The following is a 15,553-nucleotide window of genomic DNA, read 5'->3' on the forward strand; positions in this document are numbered from 1 at the left end:
ATATTAACGTAAGGATAGGAATGACTAGCTATAAATTTTTTATTGTTATTGAATACAACAAACAAACCATAAATATAGAACAATAAATAAGCTGGAAAAAACAAAATAAATTTGTGCGCGTATAGGCAGGGATCAATGAAAAATTAAAAATATTGTTTTGATCTTCTTAATCATCTTGCTTCTACTCATTTACTCTTACTCATTTTTCTTTTTTTTTATAATTCTTTTTGTAGTTCTTTCTCTCTATTCTTAAATGATTATAATACAAATATTAATACATTCTTATTGTATAAGTAGTTTTTATTTTTAATTAAATTAAATTTTATCCCTTGAAATAAAATATTGTATGATTTATTTTAATTTATCTCAGTTTGAAGGTTATCTATATCCTCAATATCATTATTACCTTGTTTGGGTAACAATAGACTCATTTTTAAAGATCTATAGTGTTTCATTTACACAACAAATTTTTTATTACAATTATTATAATACAATGAAACATTTATTTTTACTGCTTGAAAACGCGTTAGTTACTAATATAAATTATTTATCCCCCCTACGAAACATAGTTATCACTGCTCGCATCGTCTATGACTTTTATAATATTTCTGGCTGTATAATTAACAGCCGTCTCTTATTTGGATTTTCCTCCTACAACCTCTTCATTCACAGGTTTGGAAAATGATTGAAAACACGTATAAACGCCAGTTCGCCGCCGCATCCGAACAATCATTATTCAGTAAATGCAGTAATTACTTTGATATGATTTGATTATTACGTCCTACATAGACAACGTAGAGCTATAACTCTAAGGAACCTTGTCTCCCTCTTTCTTATTTTCTTATCTTATGCTGTTTCGCATTACCACTTGTTGTCCAGATTCAATCAGGGTTTGGTTAGCGATTATTTAACCGTCTTCGACCTAATATAGTTATAATAAATAAAAATATTCAGATTTAATTTAAAGAAAAGATATTACATGTCAGTATTTAAAAAGCTCAGTTGACACACAGGATGAATTGTTACACAGATGGCGAAAGACAAATAACAACAAAACGCCCACTTTCGCAAGTACGTGAGTGCATTGTATTTTGTGTTCATTTATTATCAGCTGATTTTGGCTTTATTGATTTATTGCTTTAAATGATTTATTATCAGCTTCATTGATTTTTTTTATTTATTAGTTTTATTCATTTTTTTTTGGATTTTATTTTTTATTTTGTATTTTTTAATATTTCATTTACTTATTTTTAAGAAAATGAAAAAAATAGGAAGAAAGGATAGGATTTTTTTAAATTTTACGGCTCTATCTCAATGGAAGAGAATGCACGGGATAAATAGTTTGGCTTCAGGAAAGGTATGGAAACCAGAGATGCCATCGGGCTACTAAGGATAGTTGGAGAGAGATACATAGACAGAAAGAGAGAGGAAAAGGCATTTGATAAAATCAAATGGAAGAAAATGATGGAAATTCTTAAAAGAAGAATGTAAAATGGAGAGACAGAAGTTTCGTTAAGGAATTATACATAAGACAGACAGCAGCAATGAAAGTAAATAAATATATGCCTAACATCTCTAGGTTGAGGTGCTAGGCAAGGATGTTGTCGAGACTGTTGAACATTTACATTTAAGATATGAAAGAAATATATTACAAGAAAGAGAAGAAGAAATAAATATTGGAGGACGAAAAATAAGATGCTGATGATATGATAATTCGAGTTGAGGGTACACTCGTACTTCAAAGGTTATAACAGCTCTGGATAAAGGAATGAAAGAGTACGGAATGAAAATAAATACAGGAAAAAATAAAGTAATGGATGTAAACAACTTTTGTTTTTTTGTTTTACTTGATGGTATTGCCACATAAACTTGTGCGTGGGGTATGGAAATGAAATTTTATAGCGTATGAAAAATGCTACCCCTGACCGGGATTTGAACCCGGAACCTCCGGATGAAAGGCCGAGACGCTACCACTCCGCCACGGAGATCGGCATGTACTGAAGGAAGAATAGAAAAAGTAAAAACATTACAGACATTTGGGTACTATGGTGACAGAGGGCTGGAAGAGCGCAATGTAAATAAAAGGAAGGATAGCGATGGCAAAAGATGCCTTCTTGATCGATGATGAGGAAGATTTAAAACATACTTCTCTATATCCACCTTTAGAGGTGGAATGGAGAAAGTAAGATGGACAAATAAAGTAAGGAATGAGGAAGTAATGAACAACATTAAAGAAGAAAGAGAATTTATGCAGGAAGTACACAAAAGAAAAGGTAACATGTGAAGACATGTTGTTAAGGCAAGAGGACTCTTACAACTGCATTGAAAGGTTCAGTAGAATGAGAAAGGAAAAGAGGAAGAGGAAGGATGAAATTTATAGATGGAAACTAAAGTGGAAAGGAGAAGCCTTGGGACAGAAATGGATGGAGAAAGCGGTAGTGTAATGGGGACCTGTCGACAGGCAGATCATCAGATGATGACCCCAACCTTGTCATTTGTATCGTCACTGTCTGATGACTGAGACTCATTGCCGCGTCACCAATGCTTCGCTGTGATTGTTAGCTATTGCAAACATAGTAGTTTGCATTTAATAATTATGTTTGTCTCACAAAATTCTCTTCCATTTTTAAAGCGTGTTTGCAAAACTATTTCCAATATTCAACCGATGGTTCAGAAAATTTTACTCGGACGTTCTTTTTATTTTATATTGAGGAATATAATCTTGGAGAAAACCTTGCCAAAATTTGTGATTTTTTTTTTAACCTCATTATGGAATCTATCAATTTCCATTGAGTGAAACCAATGTAATTATTTTACACAATTCTAGCAAAATAGTAGAATACAAAAGGACTCTGTCTTTAGAATTGTTAGCAAATCTCTCCAGATAACCACTGTCTGGAATTTTTAATTACTTTAATGTAAGCTTTTGATCTTTTACTTATTCAACCTGTACGATTTTAGACAGATATTTTAATACTGTAATCTATAATGTATGCGGTTAAATACGTGAGCTTGGTATGTCTTCATAATAAGATTTCAACATTATAGAGTTGAAATATGGAATTTAAAGTACTTTAAATGTACGCTCAAATCTTATGCATTATTATTATAGTATCATGTATTGCTTTAGTTAAAAAGTTTATTACTCCAAACCCTCGTTTATATTATATAATAAATCTAATAAAACAGGACTACATCAGTGTTATATAAAATTTGTTAAACTAAAAACCGTACTAAGAAATGTTAAGTAACACTATTTACAACACTGCTTTATAGCGGTGTCATCTGTTATCAATGTAAAATAAAATAAATTAATTATATTTCCTGTATTACAATGTTAGAGAGTGGTTACGGTAGTCTAATAATGGTATGCAACATTTTTGAGATAGCCGCGCTGAAACTATTGTTTCAGATAGTTATTTTTAGGGTGTTATCTCGGCATTGTGTCTTGTTTCAGTTTGTTTTGTTTTTGTATAAATGGAAAACATATTGAGCGGGAGGATCCTTGCCATTTTCAAGTCAAGAACAAAAACTGAATATGATGCGTGGAATGAAATATTTGGGAAAATGGGGCATCAAGTATCAAGATGGAGATAAAAGGAAAACTAATATGCCAGATTCAACGCAAATCGAATATGAAGTGCAGATTTGTATGTTTTCAACAAATTACTGAGTATCTGATTCTCCGGACAGTAAAAAACTCAAAGTTGGAGTAACATTTTCTTTAACAAAAATAGAATCCCAGAAAGGAATATTCTTTTTATACAGTACATGCCCTATAGTATTAACAATATTCAGTCACAACTAATTATTCTTAGAAATTGTTTACACCGGTTGGTTACATACAATTTCACCTCCTCAAGGATCGTTGTCGTTTCATATTAAATCATGTAAAAAGATTTTGCTAAATTTTACATTATTCGTGCCAGACTTGTTAGTCGTTTCTCTTAAGCAGCAAGTTTCGTAGCAAATGATACAAATAAAGCTTTTGATACAACAAATATTGCATAGAAAAATACTGAATATCAGTGTTATTTTATATTTGTTATATGATGTAAACACGGCTTACTCTACAAAAATAGCAGAATATAACAATAATAGAACGGTAAATTTCAATTTCATGTATTTGAAGGTTCATACCGTCGAAGAATTTGACCAAAAAACACAGAAATTTATTTCCTCTTTTTTTGGAAAAAAATTCTTTTGGGGTTTTACTATATTTATATATAACACTGTCACGCTATATGCAAATCTCACCGCTCGTCCTAAAACAATAAAAAATAATAGAGTTCAGGTTATTTAATTATATATATATATATATATATATATATATATATAGGAAGGAATTTTAAATTAAATTAAAAGATAAATAAAATAAAATGTTTTTAAATTCTTCTGAGAAAATCCGGAAATTACGAAATAGTAGAACAAGCTATAGGTCTGAGAGATTGTAAAGAGGAAACAAGACAGAGGTAAAAAACCACGTCATTTATGGTCTTTCTTATAACAATATAAAGTAAAAGATAGATAAAGAAAGTAATAAAGAATAGAAAACGAGGAAAGAGAAGCAAAAGGATCTTAAGAGAAAAATAAACTGTGCATGACCACTGTACTCAAGAGATTCTTTAAATCCACAGCCCTAAAGTGACGGTTCTCAAAATGGAAAACCTGTTCTTCATTCTTTTCAAATAATTTTATGTTGCAGTTAACTTAAAAAAAAAAACAAATCCTTATTATTATACCTAAAGTAAAACTGAACTCATTCGTAAAACTACTAAAAATATTTATTCAAGTAACACTGTTGAACGGTATTTGAAGTAAATATTGTCTTACATTTATAAAAAACGTTTAAAGTGTACTGATCGTAAATCTTATGCACGTAAATTTCTCCAAATATGTGAAGTAGAAGGTAAAATTTATCTCATATTATTTTTAACCCCTGACCCTAGCGAAGTGAAAAAAAAATGGGGTTAAGTGTGTGTTTCACCTGTGCGGTGTATATTCATGATATTCTGGGTATCTATTGTAGCTATCGACTTGTTTCTTTCATTTAATTATTTGTCATGTTCCCCCGAAAGTTTTGAACGATAAAGTCATAAACTTTAACAATTTTTAATTTTATTATTTTCAACTTTTAATCTTTTACCCCATTTTCTTTAACATAGAGGTTTTTTTTTAAATTTGCAATTTTATACTTGTCAAAAAGTTTTTTTTTTCAAAATTCGAAGGTTTTCAAAATTTGCTTCATTAATTTCTTACTTCAAGAAAGTAATGTGATAATTTCATTTTCATACTGAAATAAGGAATAATTATTTTTTCTTATGTCGTTTGATCGAATCAATGTATTTCCTTCCTTTTCACTCCGATCTCATGGCTCGATATAATTCTTTCTAATTACACACTATTTTATCTGTTCCATATATTCTAAACTTTGTCCTTCTTTACCATTTATAACCTCAACACTTCATTCTAGAATTAAATTCCCTAATCATTGAGGCTTACGAAAATTTTAAAAATCTGGCTAAGGTTATATAAATCTCCTTGAAAAAGTTTTATTTCAAATGTGCCATAGGATTTTTAAATATTAATGACTTAATTATGCAATACTTATAAGTTAATTTGCGAAAAAGATCAAAATATTCAGTAAAAAGAATTTGGGTCCGATTTGACCCCCTGATCAAGGGGGTCTGATCAATGATTGTTGTACTTTAAAAATTATGCACTACTAAAATTATAATTAAGAAATCAAAATTATAATTCTTATTAAAACGTTTTAGGTTCCAGTTTACTCCCTTGACTATTTTTATCATTAAAATATAGTATATTTAGAGAATATTGATAAAAAATGAAAATCTTTAATAAAAATTGTTTGTTTCCCATTTGATCCTTTGCTCGATATAATATTTTGCCGCATATAATGCCTCATAATATTTTAATAATAGCGGCAACTTGCAAAATAGATAAAGTATCGGAAACCATTTCTTAAGCCGAGTTTCCATGACTTCTATAAAACTAAATGACGTCAACTAATCTATTATTCTACATTTCCTACGTGGTTTATTAATACAGTTTAATTCAGGACACTTGTTTCTTTAGAAAGAATAATACGATTTTCTGTCTATTTTTCATCTGCTTTACTTCAATAAAAATCCGATTTTTAAAACTTTTTATTTACTTTTTATTGTTTGTATTTACATTAATTTTTTTCAGGATTAAATTCTGTACAAGGTTTATTACGAAATCTTTCGCATTTATTAGTCATTTAACAAATCTGTTTTACTACAAACCTAAAAAAAAACTTGTTTTTCTACACGGAATTTGGTGTTTTACGTCGGATATCTTAAAATTTATTTTGGTTACAGTTCTGGGATCTGTTTCATCGTAAATGCCAGCTCAAATTACGTAAGAAACGACCAATTTTACTTCTTAATTTGAGCCTCAAAAGTTAGAGTAGAGCTTCTTTTTATTTCTTTTTAGAAGAAGTGAAATCCGGACGAAATCTTTCACTAGCCTTACTCAAAAACAAAGCGTTTCCAGGTTTATGTTTATGTGTTCATTTTCACCCGTAGAATATGTTGTGAAAGTTTCTCCGTTTCTTCTTGGGACACTCTGTATAAACAAATATTCAAAATATGAGGGAAAAACTATATATATATATATATTCTTATAATATTCTATTTGAATAATTATCAAAATATTATACCATTTCAAAGAATGATAGAATGTTATTATGGATTTAGATATCACGGGTTACGGTTAGGTTTTGTTTTTTCTATTATCCCTTAAATAAATACGCCATATTATACTAACATTATTTGTTTCACATTTGGTATATTTTATTGTTGTTATTATGTTTACCTATTTCATTATTTTTTTGTCAGACATTAATCTTTTTTACCGTTATGTAATTAAATTTTATTGCGAGAATGATAAATGTTAGTATTATTGTTTCATTAGAAATAAATTTAAAAATCTCAAAGGGAACGCTCAAAATCGTAAGACATAAAATTATTAATATATATTTATATAGATTTTTTTTTGAAAATTAGTTCTTTTACTTTTACTTCAGTAACCTTTTATTGTAGTTAATTCTTTGTAAATAAATTTTATTTAAAAAAATATTTAGCCTATGGTAAAAGGATTTTTTTTTTCATAAAAGTAAGCAGTATCGCATAATTTCAGTTCGATAAAATTATATTACATGCAAATTTTATAACTGTAACTTGAGTTGATTATTACTTGCTTGAAATTAAATATAAATTTATTTTAGATACAAATAAAAACATCGCTCTCGATGGTACTTCATAAAATCTTTGTAAATATAAACCTTGCATTGAAAGAAAATAAGGGAAAATTGAAACTGAAAAGAATTCCGTTATAAAAATTATAAAAATGATGCTTAAATATATTTATGAATACTGTTGATATTTCAAATGATTCAAGATATAAAAAAAATTATTGCAGTTTTTATAAAGTGCTTTATCGTAAACGGAGAAAAAACTAGATACAGAAAAAACTACTAACTAACCGTAGTAAATTTTTGAATCGAATTTCTCTTTAAATGCTTAATGAATGTGTGTTTTTTAAATTAGATTTTTATATAAAAATTTTACTTCTATTTAAATCATATTTAATATATATTTTTATAATAAATTGATTTCAAAAATAGGTTAGGCCAATGAATTAAAATTATTGTCCACGACGAACAAAGATCCACTCGGTTTTACTAAATCCTCACTTTTGCAGGAGATATTATTAACTCATCTCTATTCATAAATCTATGAGTTTCGCGATAATTTATTTGTGCCCTACTAATGTATATATTTTTAGTATTTTTTGCCGTACAAATAATTCAATTCAAACCTTAAATGAAGTATATAAAACCCTTAATTTCTGCCAATATAAATTATAATTGAAATAATTTATTCCCACACAAAATTATGTTATAATATTTTAATAATTTTTATCGTAAAGCATAATTTATTTCTGGTATAGTTTTTTTTTTAATTTACATTTAATCATCAATTAATTGGAAACTTTATAAAAGATAAAATAAAACAATATAAAAAAATATATAGAGATATATATTAGAGATAATTAAAAAAATATGTTTCCGTAATTTTTACTTCTCAATCTATTCAACTAATGAACAATAAGCAACCCCCTATGGCTCACTGAGATGAAGAGAATATGTATGACAAATAAATGAGGTGTATCTTGTTAGGACTCAGGCCGACCATTTCTGAGACGCGTGGTTAATTGAACCCCAACCACCAAAGCACACCGGTATTCACTATTATTCAAATCGTATAAAAGCAACTAACTTTTAATAAGTTTTGAATCTCAGATCCTTCGACTTGGAATTTTTAAAATTAAAATTTAATTTAATTAACTGGTTGACTCGTCATAAATTACTCGGTTAACAGCTGATTTTCGAAATCGAAGATTCTGATTTGGAAAAGATATGGAAATATTTTCCAAATGCTAGAAAAGAGTAGCAATTTTTATACGGATTTAAATATTAAATAGTGGATGCCACTGTTTTTTGATGGCTGGGGTTCAATTAAAAACACATCTCTGGAATTATCGGTCTGAGTACAAGACTACTCCTTATTTCCGTGTCATATGTATCATCTTCATCTCATTGGGCCGCGGGGTGGGGAGGTTGCATATTGTTCACTAGTTGGGACAGATTGCAACGTACACATTAGGAAAAAAAAAAAAAATTTCTTATACTGAATCGTGTACATGTGAATCATGGTTAAACCAGATAATTCTTGTTTATACCCATATATCATTAAGATTATAGTAAAAATAATGTTTTATGTATGTATATAATGTTTCATGGTATAATAATACTAATATGGAAGAGTTGCTATCACCGTTATGATTACCTTTACCGCTATACATGGAATGCATTATCTTATGAAAGTGAAGCATGAAGAAGAATGAGGTAGTAAAATTAACGGATAAAGTGCGAAATGATAACGTAATGAACCGGATGAAAGATGAAAGAGCACTTATACAGGAAGTAGAAGTAAAGGAAATCGGTTAAGAAATTTGGTTAGAAGAAGAAATTTAACGTAAGGTACCTGCCGCCAGGCAGAACACCAAATGGATGATCTTCATAAAATATTAAGAGTAAAAAAATTTAAACAGAATTATTGAATTAATAATACTATAATAACAGTAACAATAATGGATGAATTAGTTTTGTTGTATTTATTTTTTAAGTTTGTATCGATTTTTTTTTAATATTCTGACATTACCAGTTTGGCGTATGCAATCCACTCACAAAATAACTTGCAATAAAATATTACGAAACGGTTGTCTAAATATAGTATATCCTACGGTATTCTGTTGTAAAGAAGTCGAACACATTATAATTTTATTATTTCACGTTACAGTTCCGAGACAGATAATTTATTTTAATTTCACTGGTTTTTACTAATTAAACATTTTTTTTCCGGAGGGAAGGAGGAAATAACTAAGCGATCCAACCGTGAATGATTATATTTACCGGTTCACTGCTGTAGATAATAATTAACGAATGAGAGTATAAATTGACTGATAGGGGAACTGTTGGAAAGAGAAATAGAGATTCGGGAAAGTGTAGGTATATCGTTGTGTAGTGGACTTGGTTGATCGCTAGGGAACAGGACAATGACGTTTGGTTGTCGTCCTTTGTCAACCAAATTGTAATAGAGATTTATGAAGGGAACGTTGGTTAGGCGCATATAAACTGGATGACTTGTGTGAACGTGGATATACCACTAATCATTTACTTGGCTATACAGTTCTGTACTAAACTACAATATAATATACGTATATATTTTGCTGTTATGTACGAGTAATGCAGTATGAGGGATGTCTCTCAGCTTTCTACTACACAATTGACTCTCTCACGTACCCTTAATGCTTTTAATATATCTAGCTTTTATGGATCTGTTATTATATATGAAAACACGCGTATACACACACACACACATATATATATATAAAATATGTACGTGTATTATTTTCATATTCATAGATTATCGTAATAAGTAGCTCTTATTTCATTAGCCAAATCTGAGTTATTGTTTATCTCTCGTGTATTCGAGGGATATATATATACATATAAAATAAAAATATATTCATTAAGTCCATGCCTGTTAAGGTACAACAACAATATCTCCTCAGTAGATCTCTCCAGAATCAGTTCCCTTAATACAGGAACTATCATAATGGGGGAAAAGATGTATGTAAAAATATTTGTCAAAGTTTATATTGTCTATATCACGACTCCCAAAAAGTAAAAAAAAAATATATAATGATTATTTCGCGACCCACCGACCACAACTCGCTAAAATATGCGATGAAATCGACGAAAAGTAAAAATTTCTTCTTTCACATATAGAAGATGAATGGTTATCGCGGTGGAAAATGTTATAACCCGGTTACTGCAATGCGAGAAATATTGATATTTTTTTAGGATAAACAACGCCATTCTCAATGTTTTTACAGAATAATGAGTTTATGTTGCTGTTGACGTATTTAGCTCATGTATTTTGTCATTTAAACGACTTGAATGTGAATTTACAAGGACATGATAAAAACATTTTACTGATAACAGACGAAGATTGTACTTTCATTAAGAACCTTGATATCTGAATTATTCGCCTTTAAAGAAAATATTTTGGTATGTTTCCCTTCACTTCCGATTATGTTGAGCAAAATTTGGATGATGAAGACACTATTAAGTTTTTAAAACATGGCACCGTTGATAAAATATAATTATTATAAATAAAATATTAAACTAGCATACCAATTATTTAGCTTTACCAATTTCCTCAAACGTTTTTAGATATTCTGCCATTTTCAGGAGGTATTTATAATTTACAATTATAAAAAATATAAAATTCACAAGATAAAATTAGAGACATAACAATTGATTGTCGTAAGATAAAAATTTGTAAATATTATAGTCATAAATTAAATTAAAATAATTACTTCCGTTTAGTAAGATTTTCACAATTGTTTATTGTCAAAGTGTTCAATTGTTATTTGATAACAATTGTGACACTCTTACAAAACGCACGTAAATATTTTAACATGACTTTAACATTCCCAAATTTTTCTTTTGACGATCAATTGTCGTCAAAAGATAAAGATTCTTATTTTATCGCGTGAATTTTATATTTTTTATATATTTTAATTCTAAATTCTTCCTGAAGATTCGGCAGAACAGCCGAAAACGTTTGATAAAATTAAATAATATATTGGTAAGCTGTTTTTAATATTATATTTATTATAATGAAGACACTATTATTCAGCGCAATTTAGATAACATGAAGATGCATTTTCGTGAGCAAAAAATTTAGTTGGCGGAGAATTTTCCGGAAGATAAAAAATGATATCTCGAAGAGATGGGTAATGAATCCCCATTCAGTGGAAACATTGTTGCAATTGCTAAGTTACCGGTTGAGATTCACGATCAACTCATAGAAATTTCTGCCGATAAAACGTTACAACTACAAATCACATCTAAAGATTTAAGTACGTTTTCAAAAACAAATTTAATTTATTTATTTGTTTTCTCATTCATTTTTAATTCATTAATTAATAAATTTATTTATTTATTTACTTTAATTTATTTTCTTTACATGTGTGCTTACAAATGTAAGAAAGATGTTTATAATAAATGATTTTTTTTCTCATAATATGATTTCATTATTGTTTACGTGTAAAGTTGTAGGGTAATGTTGGGACCCCTCTTTCATATCACTGCGATCCCCAGTTTGAGGAACGCCGGTCTATATTACCTCAAAACATCGGAAAATGTATTTTCCCTCTTAGATTCTTTTATTTTATAGCAGGCGAGAAAATAAAATCTAATTAAATACTTATTCGGTTTCATGCATTTTAAGAGTTAAATAACAATGAGATTATTAGTAATTAATTTAAACGTTACATTTATATAAAAGTTGTATGGTCAACTGATAGCTCGGAGTTGCACATTTGAATTTATTTTCCGTTATTTAGAAATATAATTTAAAATATATTAAATTAAACTGACCAAAAAAAAAACATGTTATTCATATATTCAGTCGAAAATTGATAAGTTCAGATCACTTAAAAATTTAACCGAATTATAATATACGGTAACGTGGTACTGAAATGACTGACACTTAAATAATGCTTAGAATTTAGCCCTTAAACCAGTAATTCAGTTGAAAGTTGTTGTTATTGTTAGAATTACCTTTTCCTCACTCACACACTACATATGAGGTCACACTATAGAACCTCATAGAATAATAACCTCCTGGCTAGTTTTTTAGCTCTCTAATACAACTTTAGTTTTTCACTGTGCCGCTTACTCCTTTCTTCCTATCAGGTTAGGTTACTGCATTATTTCTTCTCCTTCTGCCTTTTAAATCAGTGACGTTTATATTTGCTATTCTTAGGTCCTCTTTTACTTGCTTAAACCACTCCATATTTACATTACTTAAACCAAATTCGTCTTATCACCTTTCACTTGTCAAAAATTCTCTTCGTCTGTTTGTATCCATTCTTGTCAGATATCCTCAGAATGCCAATCTTCGGTTACGTTTTTCTTCCTTGATTCTGTCTTAGTCCCGATAAAGGTTTTCATTCTTCCTTAATTTCCAACAATTGTTCTTTTTTATGGGCCCTAGTAATATCATTATTTATCTGTTTACTTTTTTTTTAAATAAAATAACATTTTTGATAAAAAATTTTACTGATATTTTAAATTAGTCAATCGGTAATTATTTAGAAAGATGCCGCCCATTCAAAATTTAATCATCTTGGTATGTGTTGTTGTTTTATGTGCTAATTGTAAATATAAAAAAAGTGTCGCTTTGTTGTAGTTTTTGACTAATAAAATTTTAAAATGAATAATCAAAATATACATATTACCGTACCGACGAGGATAATGTTTGAATTTGTATAAAATACATTTGTCTTGTTTACATCTTTTTATTTTTCCTATAATCTTTATCGAATATTTATTATTCGTTCTTAAACATACATCAGAAGGCCCTAAATAAATAAATAAATTTATTGTTGTATCCCGTAGGCCCGTATTTACTTTAAAAACGCCTAATACGCTTTTATGGCTTTATAAAACGTCTTATTTTGCTTTATGGAGTGTAAATTTTATTTAAAAGCTTATAGTGGCTTAAAACATATTATTTGGTAAATTAGATAATGTTTATTATTTATTTATTTATTTATTATTTTTTTTAAACAGTAATTTAAAATAAATATATTCTCTATTTTTATGCGATTAAAATCGATAAAGTATTTTCTCACTGAAAACGGTTCATTTAGAAAAATAGATTTAAAAAAAATCTGAAATTATTAATTCAAAAAAAATCTGCAAAAGGGTTGCAAAATGTTACAAACTTTGTCGTAGACAGATTTTTATTTCAAATTCGTCGTAAGCTTTTTACATGACTTAATTATGCAATATTTGTCAGTACAGTTTCAAGAAAGATTAAAATATTCAATTGAAACAATTTTATCTTATTTGACCCTCTTGATTAAATGACTTTTTGTATTAAAAATTATGCAGTACATGAAGTATAATTGGGAAAAATAAGAATTCCTTGCTTTATACGCCTTAGGTTTTGTAAACTCTCTATATAAAATCAACATTCGTGCATTTTATTTCATAAACTTTGAATAGTTCATTAATATATTAAAATGTTTATTAATTTCACAGTTTACAGTAGATGCGTCTTACAGTATTACTCTGCATAATAATTTTTAACAAAGAAAGTAAAACTAACAAAGAAAATTACATTCCAAGAAGGGTAATAATTATATTAGTATTAATATAAGATACTAGTGTCTGTTTATATGTTATATCAGTAGCTTTTCTGTGTATCTAGCGCAAATACGGAATTTTATGACCTAGATTTTAATTCAGATGAAAAATGAATAAGTACAAAGATCGATCGTTCGTTATTGTTAGGTAATAGTATTTTCCGACTCTGTATTATGATAGCTGTGAAAATAAAAAGACTGTAGTGTTTTTATCAAAAAATAACAAGAAAATTTACAGCATAAAGTCTACAACGAAGATCCACGTGTTATTTTAAGCTAATGTCAATATAACAATATATTTAGCTTCATATAATTTTTAAATACTATCACTCGATTTTGTGATTGTGGTGAATAGTGAATGTTGGTATATGTAAACTTACGGATTCTTATATTTTAAATAATAAAAAAAAAAAAAATTGCTTCTAAATTCAATAATTATATTTTAATATACTTACATAAAGAAATTCTTTGTGAAGTTGTGTTTTATAAGTCGCTCCATTTATATTACTACTAATATTAAATAATAGGGTTTCTTCTGCTATGTATATTATGTTAAGCTAATACAAAAATTAATAAATTAGATTTCTTAATATTATTTAAAAAATTTCCGCTAAAAATGCATTTTCATCCGTCGGAAAGTTAGATTTATTATTATATTATGCACAAATATTATGAAGAAATACTGCAGAGTAAGCTCTATGTAAATACTAATATGTTATAATTCATACCCTTACTTTTTTCTTTTCCTTATTCCTGGATAGGGGAGGTGCATGAACATCGTCATCTTGTTATTCCTCTACCAATTCTTTATAACACTTTCTACTTCCACACCGTTAAATATAATTTCCTCCTCAGCGCAATCTAGCACCTTTTCTTTGGTCTTTCTCTTGGTCTCCTCCCGTTTAGTCTCGATTCAATATTTTCGATGTGGTTTTTTTTCTGTCTTTCTGTCGTTAAAAATAACATTTAACACTCCAGCTCACTTCTCATGGTCTTACTATCATTGGAGGAATTGCAAAAAAAATACATAATGTAAAATATAAGGAATTATCCAGATAAGGAATAAAAAAGATTAAGCAATAAAATAAGCAATAATCAAGATGGTGAATAAAAGAACCTTTTATTAGGCATTAGTACTGATGAGAGTCCAAAATTAATAAGTATATTACCTGAAAACAAAACATATTTAGTATATAAACTCTTGAATTAGGTCATACTTATAATTCCAGGATATCCGGCAGAAATCTGTCAGAAATATGCAGTTATTATCATTTAATCAGTCGATTACCACGTCAAGACTGCATACACTTTTACCTCTACAAGAATATCTTTTAACGTAGAACAGACACAAACAAAATATCTTTACTGTTACCCAAAAATACAATCGTGTTGCTGACGTGTATAAATTTTTATTTAAATAAATCGGTTCCGTTCTAGCTTTAAATAATCAGTTAAGCCGTCGACTATATTAATATTTACATAATTTATATCAAAACCGAACTCTTTATGTGACGTTTTGCACAGTCAATTTATACTCAGATAAAAGACTATTTTTAATTTTATGGACAAATTATTGATAATAAAATTCATTTTCTGAAACTTTGCAATTTCTATCACAAAAATTTATTTCATCTTCACCCAGTAATTTTGAAAATTTTTTTTATTACCACTTTTAACAAAATATTTGGACATCTGCTGTTAGCCAGAATTAAAATTCATT

The 15,553-nt window shown here is 28.3% G+C and overlaps 1 protein-coding gene across 1 annotated transcript in view; it reads left to right on the top strand.

The window, feature by feature from the left end:
• The first annotated feature begins 2,096 nt into the window (after positions 1-2,096).
• The window catches only part of LOC142322751 (ras-GEF domain-containing family member 1C-like), a 196,128-nt gene continuing 182,671 nt past the window's right edge, over positions 2,097-15,553 (top strand). The window contains exon 1 of the mRNA XM_075361825.1: positions 2,097-2,168. Within this exon, the coding sequence (XP_075217940.1) occupies positions 2,097-2,168 (72 nt within the window). The remainder of the gene's footprint in view (positions 2,169-15,553) is intronic.

Source organism: Lycorma delicatula, chromosome 4 (genome assembly GCF_047948215.1).
Source record: "Lycorma delicatula isolate Av1 chromosome 4, ASM4794821v1, whole genome shotgun sequence".
Classification (NCBI taxonomy): domain Eukaryota; kingdom Metazoa; phylum Arthropoda; class Insecta; order Hemiptera; family Fulgoridae; genus Lycorma; species Lycorma delicatula.